The 25828-nt window shown below is 34.4% G+C and overlaps 1 protein-coding gene across 1 annotated transcript; it reads left to right on the forward strand.

The window, feature by feature from the left end:
- The first annotated feature begins 426 nt into the window (after positions 1–426).
- On the forward strand, positions 427–25192 carry LOC119633150. Its single transcript, XM_038026473.1, has 5 exons — positions 427–773; positions 858–1130; positions 1341–1936; positions 2007–2577; positions 21801–25192. Exons 2-5 carry the CDS (start codon positions 920–922, stop codon positions 24326–24328), a joined length of 3906 nt encoding a protein of 1301 aa, XP_037882401.1. The 5' UTR covers positions 427–773; positions 858–919; the 3' UTR covers positions 24329–25192.
- The last annotated feature ends 636 nt before the right edge of the window (positions 25193–25828 follow it).

Genomic DNA, 25828 nt, shown 5'->3' on the forward strand with positions numbered 1-25828 from the left:
ATAGAAGGAAGGCATACCGGTAAATAATCAGGCGGACAAACGAACAAGACAGACGAAACGGCTGTCTTTAATGTCTGTCTGTCTGTAATGTTGATAACGATGAGGTAACCAGTACGCTTAAAACTTTTAATGGGTGGGTGGTTAATTTTTATACCCGTCAGACTGTTGGGTTGATTGTTTAGTTATCTCTCTTTTTATTTTTTTTCATATTTCGATAGTAAAAGACAAAAAGTGCGGCAGGTCAAAAAAGTTGTGTTTTACGTATTCCATATATATATTTTTTCTTATATTCTTATATTCAACACTTGTCAAGCAATCCAACATTAGCACTTACTACTTTACTCTTTAAGTTATACTCATTACAATTTTTATTGTTTCTTTGTAGAATTCAACAAAAAAAATAAAAAACTCTTCCTCACTCTCTCTTCTGGATTCATATATATATGTTTTCATTCATCATAACCATCACCAACGGCAATCAATATGTATGTATTTGTCCTATAAAAGAGGCCGACTGACTGAGAGACTTTGAAAGAGAGCTGCATTCAATTTGTAAGAGAGCAGACAAAGACAACAGAAAAAACAAAAAAAAAGAAAACAAAAGAAAAAAAAAAAAGAAACGAAATTTCACCACACCTTAAGCATAACACTGAATAATTGTGTTTGGCAGCTAAGCGAACTTGATTTTCAACTCATTACAGTTACCAGCCGCGTTCTTTACACATACTTATCAGGATCTTGAGAAATTACATTGAAATAAATTTCAACTGCTGGTAAATAAAATCTTAAATAAAATATTAATCATTTAAATTATTGAAGAGAAATAATTAATTTTTTTTGTCTTTTAAATTGTGCAGCAAACGTTTAATAATGATTTGAGTGAGTTTTTTTTTACGTGTAAGCTTGATGCGTACGAAACATGACCGATTCATTTAAATTGGCCGAAATGCAACGCACAAATATCGAATTTGAACGTCAACGACATTTAGCGAATTGGTTAATTAAAAGTAGTCCTCACATGGCAACACCTCCACCATCCAATAATAGCAGCGCATCAAGTCCTGGAACGGTAATAGCAACAACGACTGCAGCAGTGTCAGCAGTTAATCCGATAACTACAACAAGTGGTGGTGAGTACGAATATATAAACATTAAGAGGATAAAAAATGAATGTAGTAATGAGAACTAAAGAGATAGAGAGATAGAGAGAGAGAGAGAGCACAATGTATGTGAGCATTGAAGTGAATTGAGCATGAAAGAAGTCATCCCGCTAGGAAATGAATTTCGTCATATTTTATAAGAATTTCAGTACTAAGCAAGTTTCTTTTTACAATTTGCAGCCAATGCTAGTAGTGCGGGTCATACACCAGTTAACTCGAACAATTATATGCATCACAACCATCATTTTAATGCGAAACATGCAGGCGGCGCAGGTTGCGTGAGTGGAGCCAACAATTCGGTCAATAATCCAGTATTTTATCTAATGACAAGTAATGGTAATATGGGGGCGGTAGGCAGTGGCGGTGGACATTCAGCCATAAGTACATCAAATGTTACCTCAAATGCTAAGCATACAGGTGCTACAGTAGTCGCAGGAGCACATCACACACATTCACATCATGCACACCATCATCATCCACACCATGGCTTACATCATTTAGCTGAGGGTCGCAAGGCCAAGCTAAGGCGTTTCAATTCGCATGACACCAGCTCGAATATGTTCTCGGTAGCGGATTTCGAGAATGCTCGCTTAGCCAGACGTAACGAGATAGAATTAAAACAACGTCTTCAAAGGCGTATGCGCAACTGCTTTGGTAGCAACTCTGTTGGAGGCGGCTTAATTGGCAATGCGAACAGTAATTCAGCTTTAGCAACTGGTAATATTAGCTGTGATTATTCAACCGGCGATAGCAAGACATCAAAATATAGTAATGAAGTGAGTTTTTCTGTTGCTTTTCATTCTATATTTTATAAATTCATTTGAAAATTCTTATTAATTATTGCAGCTTCAAAATGAACCATTGCCTGCTGAGGAATTTTTGGAACGCTTTTCATTGCCCCGAGTGGTTCGAATTTCGTATAAAACAAAATATTTTCATGAAACCTTACAATCGTCCTCCTCGAATGGCTCTTCAACAGTAACATCCAACTCTTCGACTAGTGCCACCGCTGTCACTACAAATCCAACGTCGTCACATGCAGACGCTAATATGATTACTTCCAATTCAAATTCAAATACCGGAACTTCATCATCAACCTCTTCAGTTTCGGTGACGACCAGAGGTGCTAATGTCATTAACGCAACACACACAATCATTAGCAATAGCAGCAGTAGTAATAATAGCGGTTCTAAGCAACTGAATACCTCTATAACAATTAATGGTGCAAACAGTAGTAGCAGTGGTGGCAATATTGGCGTTAACTACAATAATAATCAAGTTTTACATGAAGACGAACAGGGTGAATTGTTTTTGTTATATCGATTGGTGCGTCAACGTCGCCTTTATCACGGTCACAACGCTAAGACGACCGTAGCTAATCGCAAGAAAGGTGTACTCATACCTCAAGAATTTCCGGGTAAGTACAAAATAATTCCAATTATTTTAATAATGGACTTAAAAAAAGTAAATGCAATAACAAAGAGTCGAGGAATGTTTGCTCAGCTGTTGTTTTCTTTCTTTTTTTCATTCATTTCAAAGCAAATTAATCTGCTGAAAAATGTTTACTGTTGTTGCAAGACGATGACAAACAAATTAAATTTCCATTCTATGTAAACTAAAGTTCACTTTAATCACATACAGCATTTTTATAAAGCGATGAACGATTTCTTTTGCTATATTGCTAACTAACTAACTAATAGGTCAAAAACTAGTATCATTCTAGTAATTATTGAATATCTTCTTAACCGTACTCTAGATAAAATAAAAATTTGACATGAAAGCAGTGAGCGAATTTATTCTGATTCGAACAAAAAACCTTTAGCCAACAAAGCATATATTAAAGAACACTTATATTCATGTGGAAAAAAGTTCTGTTCACTAAAATGACTCGATGCTCGCTTATATTTATTATAGGGAATAAATATAGGTTTATGCAAACAAAGTTCGATATATCATGTTGATGGCGAATGTCGAATAAGTTCATGGACTTTCGATGAAGTATCTCCTTTTCAGAATGTGGAGATAAGAACAGATAGGAAGCAAAACGAGTCCTCAAAATACTTCGTATTTAGGATGGAAATTATTGGCTTTTTTTATTAATATATATTGTTGGTAGGGAAAGAACCGAACATGACTTGAGTTACAATTAATGCAGAACATTCTTGTTGGGCTATTTTCTAAAGAAATCTACTCCTCCAAATTACAATTGTGGGCCATGTGTTACAATTAAATATATACTTTATGAATGCCAAAGCCTTTCCAATATTCGAAGACTGGTCTTCGAAGCGTAGGGAAAAATTCTATTTATCGGACATGGGGTCTGTCTTTTAAAAAATAAAAAAAGAGACTAGCACTAGACGGTTGCTAGGGCTCATCTTACTTTCTGTCCAACAATTTATAATGATAATAATAACCTTAGTAATAAAGTCTGTCTTTCGAAAAAAACGCATTTAAACTTTGTTGGTAGAGCCTTCTATTTCGGTTGCTTTCGTGTCAGCATTGAAACTGTCCATCGGCACTTTGGACTCTTCTTTATATTTTATCGTGGTGCAATTCTGACGACATCTTTGTTTCCGATGATAATACAGCTGCAGTCAATTTTTTTTTGTATTTTCAATTTCTTCTTTTCTAACAACCCCCTCGATGTGTGTATCAAATAAATTCTTGAGTAGCGATATGTTTTAAAAAAACTTGAATGTTTTACGCTTTCAAACCTTAAGCGGCGCAGGCTTTTATATATGTCGATAAATGGTTCTAGAGATTAGGAAAAAATTTATTCGTCGCTCTTTAGTTCACTAAAACCAAGTTCATTTAAACAAATTCTTTTGAAGATCGTTATAGTTCTTATCGTTGCAATACACCGCGTTCTCTGTTTTCTCGACGTTTTTTTGGCTTGAATATACCGCTTTTGCTGCATCCAACAAAAAGCTTATCCTAAGTTCAAAACTACATGTGTTGTCAGGTAACAGAGAAAACGATGAGAAAATTTATAATTCTATAGCTGAATTCCTAATTAAAGAAGAAAGCTTCCTCATGTAGCTTACATTTCTTGTCAGAAGACCTAATTCCTATCGAATCGTTCTCAATATGTCCATGCTCTATAACATTAGACGGCTGAGTTTTTGGCTTTTTTGCAGGATATGTGTAGTGGAAATTTTTATCATATTTACGAGTAATAAGCCAAAAAACCAAAAAGCAGAGATGTCAATTTATGTTGCACTGTGGGAGTGATCTATTCACCGATTTGGCTCAATGCTTTTGTCAAATTTGAAACCGGTATCTTCATTTTTGCGAGAAGGAGAAACTTCGCCCAGACAGACGGACGGACGGACATGGCTAAATCGCTTCAAAATTTGATACTCTTCAAGAATATATATACTTGATGCGATTTCTGAAACTTGTTTCTCGCTAATGCAAACGCCTTGATAAACTAAATACATATATCACAAAAAAAAAACAAACACATTTTACAGTAACAACACAAAAAAGATCAAATGTCTTTGCGTTTCGGTTTTGAAAGCATTACATCGTAATGTCAAGCGTTCGATTTTCCTTTTTAGCAAAAAAATTCTGAACATGATTCAAGGAATAAGGTTGCATTACACATTCATACTTTTTTTGCACAAGTTTGATGCCCATAAGGAAATGCAAAGCAGTTGCTTTTGTAAATGATTTTCGTTCGCCTATGAAAAGAACACGACCAAATTTATGGTAATTTCATCTAAAATATTAAACTAATTAGAAACAGCTACCATAACCTAACGGAATTGGCAAACAGAATACCTTTAGAAAACAAAGTAAGTTTGCGCTAAAAGGACTAAGAAAAGAGGCAGAGATTTATACATTTTTTGAGTATTAATCTTTCCTTGCTTATGTTGGTTATTTGTCTTTTTTTCTTTTTTTTTTAATTTATTTAATTTTCTTTTTTTTTTTTCGTTTTAAATTAAACTATGCCAGTAATATTTGGCAATCTGTTTGGTCTCGCATTAAAAATTGCATGCCTTTTATTATTTCCTACTGATTTTAAATAACCTTCTCTTCCTTTACAAAGAATAAAAGTACAATTTGTTTATGGGCTTTGCTTGACTGGCTACACAAAGAGCGTTTGCTCTTGGGTTCCTTTTTTTGGCACACTTTAACTATACAGTATAACTAACGAATGTTGAGGGAAACCAAGGGGTAAAGGCAATCATCACTGCCGACGTTAATGACAGGCCAATAAATGCTAATGACATTGAGTTTGTAATAAATTTTATTTTTTTGTATATATATCCAGCGTCACTATAGCATATTAACTTTGTTATATAGTTCGCAGTTAATAGAAATTTGCATTGAAAACTATAAAGTGTTCACACATCATTTCAAAGGTCAAAACTTTCAGATCTCTTGTTAGTACGTTACCGCAAATTACAAAACCGCTTTAAAGCGTTTGTAAAGAGAATCAAAAAGTTGGTGCTAAACTAACTGCAATCGTAGCGTATGTCCGCTGAAATATTAGCGAAATTTTGCGATAAGAAGAATCCCTCATTCCCTAAAGAAATGAAGCCATGTATAGGACGAAGTTGTCCTTCTTCAAGGAGCCTTATTTTCTATATTGTCATTCTGTTATGGAGGTTTGTACCAAAAGCTAACTTAACCAGTAAAAGTGGGTTTGAGAGCATGGCAATAGGCTGTGTCCAGCTGCAGACATTGAAAATCTATGGCTAATATATTTTATTCGGGATATATGGAGTTTCAATATGAAGTTCCAATACTACATGTTGCCTAAGATCTTTACTTTTCGCTTTACAACCTGGCTTTAAGATATCGTGGGTGCGGTTGTCGCTTTGGGCTTTTCCGTTCTGGCTGTTAGGAATGATCAAGGAGTTCGGTGCTAGTTGCGATTATCCCAAAGTCGCGCCGTCGCTAAATATTGGGGGTTGAAATAGAAGGAGAATCAATCTACTCCTCTGACATCGTTATGGCAGCTTAGGAGTAGCGACAGACAGAGATTGTCCGACTGGTGGCGGTGATTAATGCGTGATATGTAATCAGTGTATCGTGGGGTAGGGCACTGTGGGATTAAAACTTCAGGTCAGGAACAAAGGTAAAACAAAGCGAATGTTGGTTAGCGTGCCTCGAAAACATTTCTTTCTCCAATCTACTCCTTTTATAAGTAAAGTGCACTAAACATTCGGACGCTTTCTCAAGCACAAATTCCATTCAACTAAACGAAATCAAAGCTAAATTTTTCATCACATTCACGTCGATGTGGTAGAAATTTTAATTCCATTTTTTTTTATTCTTCTTGCTTCCTGTTCTATGCTACCCAAAAACAATTGCATTTCATTACCGTCGCTTGCTTTTTTTTCTTTTATTGGCGATCGTTTGTGTTTTCCTAGCATGAGTACGGTTGCATAGAGAGTTTATGTTGAGAGCTCTTGTCGAATGGCTGGTTGGCTGGCTGGTTGGCTGGTTGGCTGGCTGGTGTTATCATTAAAAAACGTGCCACACACTGCACACATTTTTAACGATATGACGAAATTTTTATCGTAAATGTTATATGAAAGGAAAAAAATTGAAAAAAAAAAAAAAAAATTGGGAAAAACTCAGACTCGCATGTGTATGTATGTTAACATTGTTGACGTTGAATGAAAGAAAACGCTTTTATGCCATAAGCGCACTTCCGTTTCCGTTCTTTTTTGACTCGTAAACATAAAACTGTTAACATTTACTGCACAAGTGTTGTCATAACTTGAAATAATAGCTGTAGCAGCACCAACAATCCTACTAAAACTCTAACCCTGCTGGTGGTAAATGGTTTTCGGTTTTGTTATTTAACTGTTTGGCTGGCTGTTCGTTAACTGCTCTTGTTAGCCAATTTTCTTTACTGTTTTTTTTTTTTTTTTTTTTTTTAAGTAATTCACATTTCGCTGAATGTTTCAAATATATTTTCGGTTTTAGCAAATTATGTGCAGACATGAATATTTTTTTTGAATGTTAAAACATTGCGAGCATTTTTTGCTCCTTACTGTGCTTTGTTTTCACGTAATTAAAAAAAAAATTAAACCCTTAGAACAGGCCGCGTGTTTCTACTTTCATTTCATCCTTTCCTAATTGTCTCAAATATTTTCAATAGAATCTTAATTTAACTAGGCAAGTTAAGGAACTATGTCACGCTAACCATTACAGCATATCTTGCGGCCACAATTCACCACCAGACGTTGTTGTAAGTTTGTGTTGTTCGCAACACAGATTTCTCAAAGAAACTAAATTCAGAATTCTTAAGAGCAAAAGTTTTCTCTGGCTTTTATTAAAATGCCCATTATTGCCCATTTGGTCTTTTTTTTTCATCCTAGGTAAGAGAAACTCTAAATTAAATTTGCGATAAAAACAAATAGAAACATTATAGTGTCTCAAGGATCCACCATTAAATACCCTACACCACTTTACTTAATATAGTTATTCATACCACGACCTTTCAAAATAAGGAATTGTATGAGAAGTGGTCGAAAAAGTGCTCCGATTCAATAGTGCTCGTCAATGGGTCAAAACATGCCGTTTTACCGAATTTTATCAAAACATCCCAAAAACAGCTTGAATAATAGAAAATAAGACGGATACATGGACAGACAAGCTTAAAATGATTCAGAAGGTGACTCTGAGAAGGTGCGTCCGTCTTAAATCGAAGAAGATATTGCATACTGTCGCGCAGAAACTTAATATACGTCAGCATCACAGGCGGTGTAGAGCACAATGAAGCATGTGTAGAACGTTTAATCTGTTTAAATTTCTATCACTGCTACTTTTCGATCGATTATAAGTTGTTGTTATTTACCTTAACAAGAAAAAGCGCTTAGTAACTTTGCTTATAAGGAAGCTTCAAAGGACCCATAAGGTATATTTATTTTTGGGCAGCGTCAAATTCTCTGTCGATTTAACTACGTTTGTCTGTACCTCTGCCAGTACCTATTTAACTACGTGTATCCGTCCCTCTGTCTCACTTTGATAAAAAGTGGTCTCGACTTTAAAAATCGGTCAAATGAGTCGAATGAAGCGTCTACAGTATCACCAGTGAACGGGGAACGCTTCTACTTGCAAAAGCAAAAAAAAAGGATTTTTACTCATCATGAATGATGAACTATAAGAGTAGAAATTTGTATAATCCGTTTTACGATAACGGTGAAGGTGAGTATAGAAGATTCGGTTACAGTTGAATGTGATTTTCTTACTCGATGGTTTGTTATTATTGAGAAGGTTAGTATTATTGAATGCTGCTTTTTTGCGGTTATTCCTCTAAATCAAGCAAGCACGCATTTGCTGCAAAAGCTTCGAAGTGTTCCGTGAAATTGTTAAATAGAGGAAGCAACCCGAACGTTTAGCACATGAGCAACCGGAGAGAAGCTTAAAAAGAAAGAAAAGATGGTAGATAAACAACTACTTTGTCACTATCAAAGAAGTTTTTACTTTACTTTCAACCGTTGTTTTTAATTTTTTTGGATCTGAAGTTCGTAACAGATAACCGTGAAATTTCGTCAAAATTACCACATACGCTATGACAGTCCCATATTCATATTTCTTGGTTATTTTCTACTTCCTGCATGAATTGCATTTCTAAAACTATTAGAAAAAATCCATTGTCCAAACAAAACAGATAGAATCTCTTTGACAACCGAAAATAAAGTAATCCACTATGAATGTAAACATTAAGTAGGAGTAGACGACTAAAGCAAAAAAAAAAAAAAAGAAACGATTGTGAAAATTGCTTCATTATTATACATGAATCAGCAGAAATATTGCTTTCAAAACTGTAATGTAAGCAGAATTCAATAATTTATTCCCATATGTGGCTTTAGTTTATTAAAAGCCGCCCGCTCTAAGTAAGACTGGCAAAAAAGAAAAAAAGTAGTGACAAATATTTCTTTTGAAATAGGAGCGAACCATGTGTATGGGTCGTTATTCATTTTCTAATTTCTTATACTTTAGTTCATTAATTATGATTATTGCGTATTTTTATACTCTACACTGCTTATGCTTAATGGTATAGGGTATATTTTATTTGTGTAAATGTATGTAATCTCCAGAAGAATTTAAGATAGATTCAACTTCTGTTATAGCAAACTATTCAAAATCATTTGCTGAATCTGTTTATGTTTATCTGTCTGTCTGTCAGATGCTCCGTCCATCTGGATATCTGTATTTTTACCCACGGAATGTTTTGACGAAATTTAGTGCACCAACGTTCTTTTTCCAATAATTGTCTTAGCCGCAATGATAAAAGGTATTTAATGATAAGTCCCGCCCGATGATAATCTTTTTAATTCTTTAAGCCTAACCTTACTACCTTTGTTTAAGAAATCATACCATAACATAACGATTCTTAATCACTGATAAGAATCTCAAAAAAATGTTGCTTTTGCTTATTCTTTAAATTCGTTTATTTATTTATCCAAACAAGCAATATATCAACATGAACATAAACATACAATATTACATAGCGGGCATATATTTGTTGGGTTCGAATTATTTAAAAGAAGAGTCAAAAGAAAAGTCAAAAGATGAGAAAAGAACTATTTGTTGATACAAGTTCTGCATAAGCTTTGGTTCCGATTACAACTCGAAAGAAATCGCTAAGTATGATACAACGGCTACTATTCTTAAAGCTTTGGTTCCGATTACAACTCGAAAGAAATCGCTAAGTATGATACAGCGGCTACTATTCTTAAATAGTACGCGTTGTTCTTTTACGGGGACTTTTTCTTTGATTGGACCCTTCTCGTCCCAAATACGAGATTCCTTTTTGACTATACGACTGCAAGTCATATCCTGTTATAGTAATACATGTTTTTAGAAACGGACGAAGAAAGGGATCATGACTAACTCCAAATTTACATATATATGTACATATTTTTTTTTGTTTTAGTGTTCAGTGTTTATTTAAAGCGAAGTAAGAACACAAATTTTGGAAATGCAATATGAAGTAATGAAAAAATGTAAGTTGAAAGTTCAAATAAGCCTGAAATCCTCCCCCTGGTAGAATTAGGATTAAATAAGAATTACAGTGAATACGGTTCCAGGCGTTACAAGGTAGTGCTTTCATATTTTTTGTTTTGCCTACAAGAAAATAACGGAGAAAACTGAAATATCCGCTTTTCCGACCTAATAACACGTCTTCTTTGCCTAAGTAAGGTTGTCTGTCTCTCCATCATTTGCTTATAAGCCGAACCATGAAAACTTCCCCACTTTCTTAGTAACATTTTTACTACTTGTTTGTCTTTTTGTTCCCGGCGGTGAGTTGTATTAGTTTATCCACACAAAAGCAATAGCGATTAACTTAAGAATAAAACCAACTAAAAAATTGAAAAATGGAAGGCAATCTAAGAATCGTATATTGAAAATTTTAATATTCGTTCATCACGCGTTAATTGAGACGTCAAATCCCGCTTACCTACAGCATGGTAAGAAAATTACTCCATTTTTAATGGAAAAAATTTTAATTACTACCCATCCACTCTTAGCTTAATGTTGACAATGTACTCGGTAAGCGAACATTGAGTTCCGTATTTTCGACGGTTTAGCATTTTATTGTATTACATGCTAAAATTGTATGCTCCTGTATTTATTTAAGATCTTTAGACCGGTAATGGAAAGCTTTACCTCAGCAGTCATCGTCTGTCGAACAGAGAGAGTGGGCTGTAAACAACATCAATAAAACTTTTTTATTTTTTTTTTTCATATTTTGACGACTTTGTTTGTTTAAAATTTTATTTATTTATTTATTTTTTTTGTTTTTAATTTTTATTTTTTTATTTTATTTTCCCATATAAACCATCGCCATTTTTTTTCGTCGTTTTTTTTTACATCTTTTTTTTTTTTTTTTTTTTTTTGTTATCATTTAAATCCACTGGACGTTTTTATTTCGAAAGAGTAATGTTACTAAGCAAATATTAAAAATGAAAGAGGTGCGGGAAACCCAAAAACAACAACAACAACAACAACAAAGGACAAAAGCAAGCAAGCAGTGAAAAAAACGGTTTTATTTAAAAATAAAAAAACAAAAAAGAGGAGAGATTTAAAAACTAAATAAATACGAAAAAAAAAAATAAAGAAAAAACTCTTTTTGTAGATTTTTCGGTCACAGAATCATCATCATGGACGTTATTATTATTATTAAAATGGAGAGAAAACACTTTGTTATGAAATTTAATTTAATTTATACGCAATGTAAAACATGCCAGCTTTGTTGTTGTTACTATTCATATTGCTATTCTATTTGCTGTTGTTGTTATTGTTGTTGTTGCTATTGTTGTTGCACAAATTCATAAATCACAGACTTTATTTGTATAGTATATCGTTTTTATTTTTATGCATGGGCTTTTTCATGTGTGTGTATTCCTTCTATTGTGTGTTGAATTGTAGGTAAGGCTTTCAGTATTAGTTCTTTATATTTGTATATGTGTGGTTATGTGCGTGCATGGATGTGTGTGTGTGTGTGTGTGCGTACGTCTGTGTATGTGTCAGATTTTGTAATGCATAATTTATGATATGTAGAAATACTTATATTCACACTTTGCGTGCTAGCATATCTGTGCAAAACCATATTCATATGTGTTTGTGTGCTTTTGTGCATTGTGTAGTGACAAATGTCAAAATGTCAGCCATACATGAAATATTAAATTAATTAAAATTATTTTACATATCAGGGAATAACTAAAAAAAAAAAAAAAAAAAAAAAAAAGAGGAAAATGCTTCACACACACAAAAAAAAAACTAATATTTGTGAGAATTCGAGTAAAAAATCCTTTTTTGTGAATTTTGGAAAAGTCATGTCTTCTATTCTTTAAAAATGACAAGCAGAATCATAGTTAAAATTAAGTTGAGTGAGTGATTTCTACGAAATATAAAATTGAAAAATTATCTTTTTTTGTTGTTTTCGTAAAATCGAGTTATACTGCACGCTTTAAAGGGCTAATGTTTATTTAAATTTTGTTTTCCACATGAATTTTTGTGTTTTCTTCTGTGAACCGCTAATATGTTTTAATACAATTGGCGTAATCTCAATAAGCAATAATCTGAAAGGGGCCGGGTGGATAATATGGATAATATGCCGCATGCGGGGGAAGATCCCAGTCCAAGTTGAAAATCTCTTCCTTAGTTGGTTTTGCTGGAGACGGATGGACATATGTGAATTTTCATAGTTCTCAAAACTTAAATTCTTCTATACAAAATCTCGAACATCGCCTCGCCCCTCCCTTAATCTCATTTTAAAACTTTTTAAGAGCGTACAGCGTTTTCATTCCAAGCCAACTTAATAATTCCAGCTTCAGCTGCACTTTCTTCTATTTAAAAATAGAGAAAAGGACATCCATCTCCGTACACCTTTGATATACACTGAAAATTCCAGGAGAATTGATTGCATCAGATAGATTTTATGAGACAAAAAATTCCAACGTAGAGAATCTATTTGTAAACCTATTATATTGTTTAAGGGAAGCCCCATGAAGTAGCAATTGACAGAAGCCTAATATATAAAAATTGTCAATGGAATTTCGTAAAATTATGAGACTTATTCTATAACCTTCTTCTCTGTCCATCAGCCATTTTATTCCATCCCTCTGTGGTGCAATCATAAACGAGGCTTTAGAAAACATTTTTTTTGTTTAATGAATTCTTTTTCTAATATGTATGCCCTGGGCTTTCTTAATTCGCTGGAAAATTAATACTGCATATTTTTAGGCTTCTTTTATTTAACGATATCAAAATTTTCCACAGAGTGAAACCTTTTTATTGGTTTTCATTTTTTTTTTTTTTTTTTTTTTTTTTTTTTTGTTTATATTTTTATATATTGAAATTGAATATTTGAGCAGAGAGAAACCTTATTTGTATTCTTCACTGTTGGTGTTCTTGTTGCTGCTTCTTCGTTTTGCAAACTTTATTAAAAACACAAGAAAACGAAAAAAAATATGTATATATACTATCATAAATTCACGTCCGAAACAGAAATATTAGTTAAGCATCAAAAGAAACTATAAACACAATATTTTCTTTAACAATCGGGCAGATAAGCAAACACAACAGCACTAAAAAGAAAAAAAAAGATAAAAAAAAAAAATGAAAAAACATTGTTTAAAATACTCGAATATGAAAACTTATTTATAAAGTGAAATGCACTGAACAATTACAGAATAAAAACAGATACGGAGAGCAAAGGGGCTGAGAGAGAAGAAGTGCGTTTTATGGTAGAGAAAGCAAAGAAGCATAAACTTCCATCTTGTTTATCATATATACATGCATACATATATGAGATTTATATATGTATATACATATATGTGTGTGTGTGTAGATCACAACATATACAAACATGGTAGCAACCTACTGATGGATTTGCGGAAACCAGTAGTTGATGTTCCATTAGTTTTACTTAACAACCAACATAAGTCCAATATACAAACATGCCAAAAAAGGAAATGCTTGCGAAATGTGCATGCGTTTCAGTTCTCTCCACTGCTTCATTGCTGCATTCTTATACGTGCACTTGCCTCGTATTCATGCAAAGTGTTTGAAAAATTTGAAATTGTATTAAAAACGTTATGTATATGGCATGTAAAGTTGAATATAATTTAAAGCAACGCACACACATATGCTCCTACGTATAAAAAAAATGTACAATTTTTACATAAATTTTTTTCGTGAATAATGCATATGCAGATACGCGTTTCCTGCTTTCATAATTCAGATAATTAATAGCTTCTTTGTGTAATTGCATTCATATTATGTAATAAAAATAAGTCGTGTCAGGTGTGTTTAGAACTGCAATTGCGTAAACATTACCACGAATCAAATATGAAAATTCGTGTTTTTGGCATTTAAGCACCATTTTGGAATACTCTACTCTTGTCTAATCGACTAGAATCATAAAATCTATAAAGAAGCCTCGATGTTATAAATATATACACTTTAGAACATTCAGTAGTTCTCTGTAAAATCCATGCTCGGAATATCAGCCTACAAGAACACCCTACATTACTTGTGGTACAAGAGATAGTTGCAACACCCAGAAGGACTTAATTTAGGCCCACCGTTTATTATACCGATCGATTAAAAAACACTTTCTGAAACTATCTAGGCTTGCCTGTCCATCTGCCCGCATTGTTTTCTTGGTTTCAACCCACATGCCGCCATTTTTGAGACATTTTGATGAGTTTTGGTGCAGCTTTGTTTTGGCTCACGGACGAAAGCTACTGAAAATGATTCGGATAGACCCACTCTTTCAACTACATCCCTTATGACATCTAATTGTTGAAAAGTAGAAATGGTGTAGGGTATTCAATAGTCGGCTCTCTCTGGATATAGTGTTATTGCTTATTGTTGAATTGGATTTTCTACAGATACTCAGAAATTTCCTTCGATATATAACACGTAGTCCAGATGTTAAACGTAGACTATAATGAAAGTAGGAGTCTACGATAATAAAATGGTTGTTGTACCTTTTTCTAGACCGTACGTATAATGGAAGAAGAAAACGTTTTTTGTAAGTTAGTTCACTTAAAATTAAATATGAAAATTTGTTCTTACATACTCTACGCTAGAATAGGAATTGGTTTCCAATTAAAATTGTCCATTATTCAATGGCCGAAATACTATATTTGAGCGTTTGCGACCCGTTACCAGTCATAAGAAAAACATTTTGCGTTTTTTTGCCATAGCGCTTATGACTCTACACCAAATTTGATATTCCATTGTAGTGTATGGCCGCAGTGGAGCTCTCCAATAAAAACTTTGGTGTAAAGAAAAATAGGTTAAATCACGAAAAACAAAAGCAAAAAAATTTGACTTGCAACGTGTCTCTGATATTGCTCAGAATAGCATTGTTAGCGTTGTTAATACTTATTATTATTATTTTTGATTAGCGAAATTCTAGTATGAATGAATATATTCAGCAAAGGAGTCAAGAAAGTGGGTTGACATTAAAACCAAATTATATTGAGAAAGTAGAGTTAATCGATTTAGCGAGTGAGGTGAGTGAATTTTCATTCGTCAGTTTAACAATTTAATGGTGAAAAAAAGCTCGTTCGAAGCGTGGAGCCTTGTGCCTTCAAAATTTCATTCGGCTTAACTAAAAGCCCGCAAGAAAAGCAGCCATATACGTGAGAATCGGGACTGTCAAGTCAGAACACACATCTACAAGGCTGCAGCCGCTTTCCTATGTTCTTACTTTTTCATCGCCAAGTTACACGCATAGAGGTATTGTCTAAATGGTTGATTATAGGGAACAAAGAAAAAAAAAGGTGTACATGCATCGATGCATTGATCTCTGCTGCTGCGGATATTGGACTCCCGGTAGTGCGTTACATATTTCAAATATAAAAATCTTTGTAAAAGGAACTGACGCAGTTGCGAAATGTAATAAGTTGAAGAGGCGACGAACGATTTCAAAAGAAAATATAAAAAACTCAAATTTGTTTTTTGTTTTTAATTCAATATTTATTTAATTAAAAGGAAAAAAAATAAAAAAACAGAAACTAGTTGTTGCAAGTAAAATAATCAATTTAAATCGAGTAGAATTTTTTGCTCTCTTTTTTTTCTATTAAATAAAATCGAAAAACTTTTCGACTCAGAGAATGGAAAAAGAATTTGACTTTTCTCCAGGCGTGTTCACGTCTACTTGTGATTGTCTGAAATCAAAACTACTTAACAAACCAGACGTTCGTTCGCCACTCATACTTCTTGTGGCAGATTTTGTTGCAATTTTTCAAACTTTTAAATGCCAAACTAAGCATAAATTTTGATGAAAAGGTGTATTGCTGCAGAGCTTTTTGCTAAATTAAAGCTGTTTCTTCCGTTTTTTTTTTTTTTTTTTTTTTTTTTTTTTTTTGCTCGCAAAATAATTCTTTTCTTTTTTTGGTTAAAAAAAAAAAAAAAATAGTAAGGATTTTAATTTCTTGCTGTCATCTTCATTAGTGGACGTCCGTTTGCTCTTGTTCAGTTCGTTTCTTTTTTTTTTGTTTTTTTTTTTTCATACGGTTACTTTTAAACGACTGATGCTTTTCATATATTGCTAACAGTGTTCGGAGACCAGATTTGTTGGACTTTTGTTCATTTTTATTTTTTTACTTTTCCTTTTCTTTCTGTTTTTAATCTTTTATATCATGCTATTGCACAATTTATTTGCACTCGACTTGCTGCATTACTACACTTTGTCATTCATTAACGTTGTCGACTGTAAACTACAAGCGTGGTTATTTTTTAAATATGTGTATATATGGAACACAAATGCCTTTCTCCCTTTTCCCATTCTTACTTGGCTGGTTGGCTGGTTGGCTGGTTGACTGGCTGGCTGGCTGGCTGGCAATGTCTCGCAAGTGTCACCTGCCTTGTGCTGTAATCCTTCTTTTTAGTAATTTTAGTCTTTTCTTGTCGCCCACAGGGATCTCCTCCACTCGAATGGGGTTTGGTGTTTTTAAAAATTGTTTCTTTTTTTTTTACTGCATTTTCTTTAACCATTTGCCCGGTTGCTTCTTTTTTTTTTTTTTTAATACTTTTACGTACTATTGGCGTTGTGTGCTGCTTATAATACATTCAGGGGTTAGCAAATTATATACAGATTCGAGGCAAGATTCCAAGAGAAATTCATTTATATATCCACCTTTCTTTCGTATTATTTCTGCTTATAAAAGAATTCAGACTGTGCCTACGGTGGTTAAAGAAAATTAGAAAATTAAAAGTACGCGAGGAATAAAAAAAAAAAAAATATGAAAAACCCGTCGTATTGATCTAAGATTTGCTGCAAGTACTTATATATATTATATATATATATATACGCTGTAGATAAGTATAAATATTCCATTCTCGCTAACGAACACGGTAAGAAGTAATTTCAATATGACAATAATGAGCATTTAGATTTCAAGTTTCAAGTCGTACTAAATCCCAGATAACAAATATCTATCACATATATGCAAGAAGATATCTTTCTAAACATAAGCATTATTTTCTTGCTTGTATTTCTTAACACTTGCCCGCGTTCTCTCTATTTGAATTTAATTGAATTGCAGTGAATTTCGCCGTAGAGGTTATAGACACTCTTTGCCCAAATGCTCTTTTTTTTTTTTTTATATTGTACACAGATACACATTTTTTTATGCAATCATCCATTTTTTCCATCAACTATTTGTTCACTGTCGTTTTTAGACATTTTACTAAAGCACAAATAACAATATTAGCAGTAGCAAAAGTATAGCAGTAGGAGTAGCAATAGGGGTAGTAGCGAGCGATAGCAATAGTGGCAATGGCTACTACGCTGTCGACGTCAGTAAATGTTCGAGTGGACTGGCAATATACTGATTGTGGACATGTTGTGACATTCCCATTCATTTAGCATTAATTTCATTTCTCAAGTAAAGCTTAAAAGTGTCAAATATAATATAGAGAAAATCTATCTATCTATATGTGTATGTTATTTCATCTACACACCAATGTCAGGTTTATAGAGGAGAGGTGTATAAAAAAGGATTATTGATATCGTTGCACTTTGAAGATGTATATACGTATGTGTATATGTATGTATGGATGCACGTATGTATGTAACGAGTAGTGATATAATGGCCATAGCAGCGGAGTATATGGTTTATACAGAATGCCATTGAGTACACGTTTAGTTGTTGCTGGCTGTATGTGCATGATAAAGACCCAGGGCAATTCATTAGATTTATTTCACAAAAGATAATTACAGCGCTTTTCTACCAGAGACTAGTGCATATTAAATACACTTTAAATGATTCTTTAGAGAGTAATTTTTTTCTTTCTTTTTTTCCTTCTTGCTTTACACAAATGAATTGATGACGATAATGATGGCGAACGACTTGAATAATAAAAAAGAAAGTTTAATGAATCATTGCCATTATATTCATCAATAAACTTAATGATAGCCCGAGAAGTCTACGTCAAATCTTACATACATATATATGTGCATCTATTCTAAAGTACACGCCTACTACTAACTAAATGTGTAAAACTTGTATAATTGTATTCTAATTTGTAATGCTCGGAACAAGGACATAGGAGATCCCAACCGTACTCGTGTAAGAATTTTTGTTTAGGTTAAACGCCCTAGTTGACCGATTTTCATATCGCATTTGCACAAATCGCTTGTTATTATTTACGCCAAGTTATCAGATCAATATCTCATTGCGACTTTAATCTCTTCCAATACAATCACTCACCAACAATCATTCTCCCATTTGATTTGCAATAATTAGTGAACGATATAATTACTCAGTTTCAATATTTTAATTTAAACACTGCATAGTAAAAGAGGGTGAGGGCGAGATCAGATGTATCTTGGCTAATTTTGTATCGGCGAGGTTTTTCTAATCTGCATATTGAACAAATAAAGGCACTGCAGATGACCGCGGGCCACCAGAACCACCCTGCATTTCACTATCGCGTATCGTGTCTTAAAAATAAGTAAGAACATCATGGTCGGGCAAGGCTAACCATTAGACAACTTATGCCGCCCCTTCTTCTTCTTCGGTTATTCTCTCGTTTTGGTAATAATACACCAAAAATAGCACTTTTTTTGTGTGTAAAAGCGCACTTTCCCCGAAGACTCACAAATTGAAGGATGCCGAAGATATGACGTGATCAAAATTTAGCAAATTTAATTTATTTCCTAAAAAATTTAGAAATTATACAACGACTCTTCAAAATAAATGATCGAGAAACTGAACCGATCAGAACCATTTCCAATAGACTACGTCCTTTGGCCAAAACACATCATTGTACCAAATTTCATCATCTCTCTCTCTGTAGGTTGAACACAAGAATGCAGTAGGGACCGATGGACAGACAAGCTTGGATAATATCTATCTCAAGTCCCTCCCTCTGGGTGTTGCAAACATCTGAGCAAGCTTAGTATATTCTTGCACTGCAAGAGTGTAGAGTATAAAAATAATTCTTTTGTGGCCATAAAGGTATTAATGGAAGTAAAAATCTTCCTAATTTGTAGAAACTTTCCCGATCACGCTCGACTTTTGTCTGTCTATTCTATATGCACTTAATTTTCTGACATGGAGACTTTCAATCGATATGTGGAGCACTTCTAAATTCCCCCCACACTGAAGTTTTGTACAGACGTTGCTATATATTTAAAATAAAAGTCACAACAGAGAATCTTGGGGGGAATAAAATAAAAGGGATTATATAAGAAATAAAATGTAACAAGCAAAGCGTTTGCACTTCAAATTGGAACACCATGTCCCCTCCATACGAACGTCAAATAAGAGAGTTCAACGAAAAGTAACAGATTGAAACGGTTAACGCTTCGGGAGGAAACTGAGTGAGTGCGATAAAATTTATTTTGCGCCTTTTAGGTTCGCTTAAATAAAAGTTTATTAGAAAAAATTTCTTTATATAATTAATTGGGTCAACATGAAATTGCTTGTAGGTAGCTTGTTGCTAGTTTATCATCTTATTTCTCACAGTTTAGAAAATACTGGCAATGGTGGAACGAGTTGAAATGGCAAAGGTATATAAATCGATGTTGGTCCACGGAATCTCTTAGAATTTTAGATATTTTGCAGGATTAATCGGATATTTCAAACGCCATGTGAGAATTTTTCTTTGCCCCAAGAATAGTTCGTGTAAAGTGAGAAGATCGAAGAAGAATATGTGTAAGAAGAACTCCCTTTAGAATATTTCAAGTGGGAGAGTATTTCAAATCGATTATACGCCGTTCACCAAAGGCCTATTATCCTTCGGAGAAGCTATTGAAATCAAACTTCTTCCTTACAACATTAAACTGTCCTCACAATTTGCATCAACGACGTACATCTCTGTGTTATTATGCTTCGCGCATAGTTTATGCTTTGCATAAATTTTGCTACTGAAACAATTAAATTCCCGTAATTAATTGATACTTTTCTCGTCATTAGCGCATACACAGTTCTACACTCTTACGTACCCTTTAAACTAACTATAACATGTGCGGTGAAATGTTCTGCAACAAGATATGCAATAGCGTAATAGCAAAAGGCAATTCTCTTAAACGCATTTGTGTGAGCTTTTCCTAAATGAAACCATATTCAAGTTACTGACCAAATGCATATCGTATTTGCATAACTGCATAAGTAAGTAAGCTTGTGTATATGTACGAAATTAGTCTTAAATTTCAGATCCTTCTTTAGACGAGGATAGTGCCTTAAAAGTATAATAATAATTTGATACCTGCGTGCCAACTCGAAGCGCATTCATATTTCGTAAGCAATTAGAAAGCCAGTCAAACGGCTAACCCCGGCTAAACGATGAAATTTAATCAGCGACGCACAGAGGGAACAAAACACTTGAAATTAAGTTTTACACGATGCGAGCAATGGCTTTTATTGTCGTTTACAGTCAAACAACCCGTCATCTCGCCAGTCAGTCAATGAGGCAGTTTTCATTGCTTATACTTACACTCTATTATGTTGTATGGTTGAATGTGAGTGTACATATTTGTGCCTCATTAAACATTTTCATTTTACGTGCTAATTGCAAACTGCTTAATGTTACAACAACAACAACAACAACAACAATAACAGCAAAAACAGCAACAGCAGCGCAACATCAACGCACTACTATGTTACTACTAAAGGCAATCTATTTATTATACACTATGCATTCCTCTCTGCAACTATGTATGTTTACAAAGCAAGAAGGGTAGATATGGCTGCCTATCCAATAGGAAGCGATATGTAAATCTCAAAATCTCTTTACATCTCTTTCTATTTGTATTAGAGCTTATTGGGAACGGACAGTAAAATTAAAGCAACGTCAAATACACAATATTTTCATTTATTTATTATTATATTAACTTGAATTCTGTTGATTTATTTCTTAGTAAATACTTAAACATATATTTATAAAGTTATTTCTCTCGAGTTGAATGCAAATACAACTTAACTGTTTATAGAGCAAGAGACATTAAAGTTTGAAACTGTAATTTCGCAAGAATAAAAACATAAATATACTTTTGCGTCTAAATGTCTTCGTTCTATGTTTACAAAATATCGCACCATTGACCCTAACCTTACCGCAGGGTAAGCCTTTGAACTTAAATTTTGTGATTATTTCATGTTACACATACAAAAAATAGTTTATAAATTTGCAATTAGTCGTGAGGTCAAAATTAAGCTTTTTCACAAAATCTAAATTATTATAACAAGACGTGTCTTACAGCCTTGGGGTCAAAAGTGGTCCTGTATCTTAGGCAAGAAGGCCCCAATCAAGATTAATATTTGTGCCCGAGATGCGTAGCGAAACTGTGCTTACCATTTCAGAGTACAGTCGGTCACATTCTGGTAGGAGTCGTTATTAGAAAACATGGTAAGATTAGGGTTAACATTGATACATCGAGCGGTCACACCATGGTATGATTTGTTGCAAAAAAAAACCATAACAAGGTTAGAGTTAATATATTTATACATCAGACAAGTGTATCACGTTTTATCTCGACATGAACCAACGAATTGGACAGTCTCAGATTCTCACTGCCAAGGGCCCTTTGCATTTTTCCCGATAAAATTTTAGGACCAAAGTCATCTTTCAAATCTTATTTTTTTGTGTTCCAAAGTTATTTCATTAATATTTATGTCTTGCTCTTGCTTTCTTCTATTTTCGTTTTAGGATACTTTTCTCTACTTAACGACAAGGGTATGCCTACGGCCACGCAATACACCTCTTTAATACAATTGGTACGCGAACGAGTTTGTAAATTTGTCTCTGTGGAAAATATGCCCGCTTTTACAGAATCCCAACCGAATAGTAACAGTAATCCGAATTCGCCCACGGAAGGATGTTTAAATATTTATTCGGCTAATGGCAATACGCCCACCAATAATCGACCTCAGTACATTAAGACTACTGCTCGTGGGGGACAAGTTTTCAAATTGTTGGCCGTCTATGAGGACGGTAAACAAGAGCACGGGGCTATGGGTGCGAGTATTTCTTGTGGCGGTTTAGGTTCCGCCAAACAAAATAACGGTCACGGTCGTGAGAAAGAGAAAAGCCGTTACGCTCAACTATTAAATGAGCAACGCCAAACTTTGTATGTTTCATTGGCTACCAAGGGCAAATTTTATGAAATCGAGCCAGGTATACCTCAGATATTGCAGAAACGACTGGACACGTCAACGAATGATAGCGGAAACATTCATCCTAAAAAGATTAATCCGGATTGCGTGCACCGTATAACAGCTTTAATTACTCCAAACAAAGAATTACCGATTACTTTGCGCTACATTTCAGGACCCACTGGCTGTGCCAGTGCTATACCAGAAAATTTGTCTATTACTCGTATCAGCTCGGAAAATATTGTAATTGCTTGCCCCATTGAGGACGTGGAAATGCAAAGTCCTTTGGATTTGCGAAAGCTGCAGCTAACCAAAGAAATGAATTTCTTGCGTAACACATTGGGCTTTGAGAGCGAACAACGAATGCTCGCTAATCCCAATGTTCAAAATATTTTGAAATTCTGTCAATTTAACTGTGATCAGTTTCTAAAAATGGTTGAAGTAGAAATTCTAAACCGTTCCGAACGTTCTACTTCGAAAAGTCGCGTTGACGGCTTAAAGATATTGAAACCTTTGCATTTTCCCAAGCTGTTGAGGCGTGAAAAAACCACGATATCAGCTCATGAGAAAGAGGATTCGATAATATTTCTTAGCAAATCGGACTTGGCCAATTTAGAGCATAAAGAGCAATCTTTCGATCAAAGCACGAATCGCATAACCGATAAAATGAAAGTTTTCCAAACCACCAAAAAGAAATGGTTTCGTAAGCCAGACAAAAATTCTGTGAATTTTGTAAATGCCATGGATTTGGATGAGCAAGCCAAACGCATGAGTATGGAGCGTTACTCGGACATGTCCAAATTATTGCAAGAAAGGTTCGGAGAGAAGCCAAACACCTCAGGTAACGAGCATGAGTTAACTTCCGAGCCAAGTGGCGGTGCCAGCGATATTGGCTGCTCGGATGGCGAAGCTACCACTTTCGCTACTATCGAAGAAAAACCCAATCGAAGATATGGTTCTACTAAGGCCGGGAAAATGGTTAAATTGCAAAAATCGATGTCTTTGCAAGACATTGAATTAATCACAGTCAATGCCCGTAAACCAGATCTCGTAGCTTCTCATCAAACCACTGATACAATTTCGGAAGCTGGCACGGACTTGGAAGATGTTGAAAATCATGAGCCTTTGCAACAGTCTTTCATAACTGAAAAACTATACAACGAATTTCATGTAAAAACGCGACAATATAGTAAATCATCTTCGAGTCTGCATCAGTTGTTGAATTTCTCGTTACCCCAGAAATTGCAAATTGGCGATAATAAGCGATCATTAGCTCAGCTAAAACATCAACCGCTCCATGGCAATCGTAATCCAATGGAAAAACGTTTAGACTTTAACATAGGTGAACCGGTAACTGGGAGAAGAGCTACTGGCGGTTTGAATCTTCTAACGGGCGTTAACGCTGTAAATCAACAAACGACTTCTTTATTAACGTCATTGACATCCAATAATCTTATCGAAGATGACTTACCCTATTCCAGTGTACGCGATTCATTGGTATTATCCAGCGATGAAGGCAGCCCGCCTGATATTCCTGCTGGCACTATACGTCAAGCTTTACATTTAATTGACTATGCCAAGGAGAATATTTATGCGGAAATCTGTCACGAAGTCAGCGCCATGGGTGGCATACCCAGTCATAACCATCATACACGTGATAATTTCTCAGGCGCCACACATTCCACACAGATCTCAGACGACTACGGTGATTATGCCTCTCTTACGTATCCAACTTTGAATCCCACAACAAATAGCAACAACAATAACAATTCGACAGGCTTAGGCAATGCCATTAGTCGGGTACAAATCAATTGCCCGGCAAATTCAATTAGCTATCATACTTTATATGTAGGTGAGGAGCCATCGAACGGCGACCATCAATCGGTCAAGGAACGAAGGCGTAATTCCAATTCGAAAAAGGAGGCACGACATGCACGCGATCGCTCGCACATTACGACCGTTGACGTGGTAGGCGGCGGTGGCGGCAACATTGGGAATAACGTGACAGCACCGGTAGTGGCAGCTAACGCGGATGGAAACGATTCAGGGGGTTTTGACAATATTTATAATACGCTCAAATGATGACTAATGTGATTTAGTTGGAAATTGGGAGCGTCAGTTTTGAGTGTGTTGAGTGACGGTAAATTGTTTTGATTAAAATTTCGAGCGGGGATAACAATCATGATAATTATGATAAACGCGGAAAGAAGGTTTAATTTTTCTATGGTTCAAGGGAACAAAATACATGTCTGTGTATATATAGAGGGAGGTGGGCATACTGAAAGCAAGAAGAGTTTTTAAAACTAAAAAAAAAAATTAAGAAAATCCATTTTCCATAATAAAAATTTTTTCCCCGATTTTTTTTTCTTACTTTTTTTTATTAATCTTTGTTTAAATTAATTTCTTTTCACTTTTGGGATGTCTTGTTTTTCGTTCTCCTTTTCGATTAATGCATAATTAAAGAATGAAAAGAAGAAAAAAAGAACGTTTCACTTATTTCGAACGTTTTTCTTTTCTTTGTTTCGAGAGAGTTTTTAAAAAACTTCTTACAAAACTTCTTTGAAAAGTGAAATCATAATTAAAATGTAAAAGATATCAACTTTTATATTTTATTTACATTGACGATTTCCATTACCATAGGATGGTAATGAAATACGTAAACTTTCCGAAAAGCTAAACGTAAAAATAATTTATTTATTTATTTTTTTTTTTTTTCAATTTCGATTATTAGCAAAAGTCGGTACATTCTTGCCAATGAAAATGAATATTTTTTAAATTGTTAAACTTCTAGGGGGAAGGGGCTATCGATTAATAAGCAGTTAATTCAATTTCTCAATCAGATTAATGTTTGACTTTTTCACTTATACGACATAGTTACTTTATAGGGCTTTTCAGTTAACTGTTTCGCTCTCTTAAGAAAATATGCATTTGCGTCACAAAAATGTATCGCACACGTCATACACAAAGTATGTGTAATGGGAAATTAGGTTATAATGAAATAACTTGACAAAATGACAAACACACATTCACAACGATAAAATTTTACGAGGAAATCCGACAAGGACAGATGGACGGATCATGCATGACATACGTATTCTTCATAACACAAAATTTTCTGCTTTTTTTCATGACGCATATATTCGTCGTGCACAGTTAACCGGTTAAAAGTAAGAACTTTCCGAATAAATTACTTTAAAGAAATTTTTCTTTTTCTTGATGGAAGGGATGGATGAGGAACGGAGATACAGCTATTTGTGCCCGTAATGTACGCACTGCGAAATTCTTATAGAATATATATGTATTCTTGAATGGCGATTCCAACGTTTGTCTATCCGTCCGTCATCTCCTATATATAGGAAACTGATAGAATTTTACCTTTTGCTTTCCTACGTCGACTAGGCGTCGACCTAGAGAGAGCCGATATTTTCTTACTATTACTGGTACTGAAAACAAATTTTCAATTAATTATTTCACATTGATCGATCTGAATTTTAGAATGTAGGCAACGCCCAAGGGCGAAGACAGCTTGAATAAGTTATTTCTGCAAAATTGTGCAGAGTCTGTCTGCAGTAGATAGGGCAA

The sequence above is a fragment of the Glossina fuscipes genome, unplaced genomic scaffold (assembly GCF_014805625.2).
Source record: "Glossina fuscipes isolate IAEA_lab_2018 unplaced genomic scaffold, Yale_Gfus_2 2, whole genome shotgun sequence".
Lineage (NCBI taxonomy): Eukaryota > Metazoa > Arthropoda > Insecta > Diptera > Glossinidae > Glossina > Glossina fuscipes.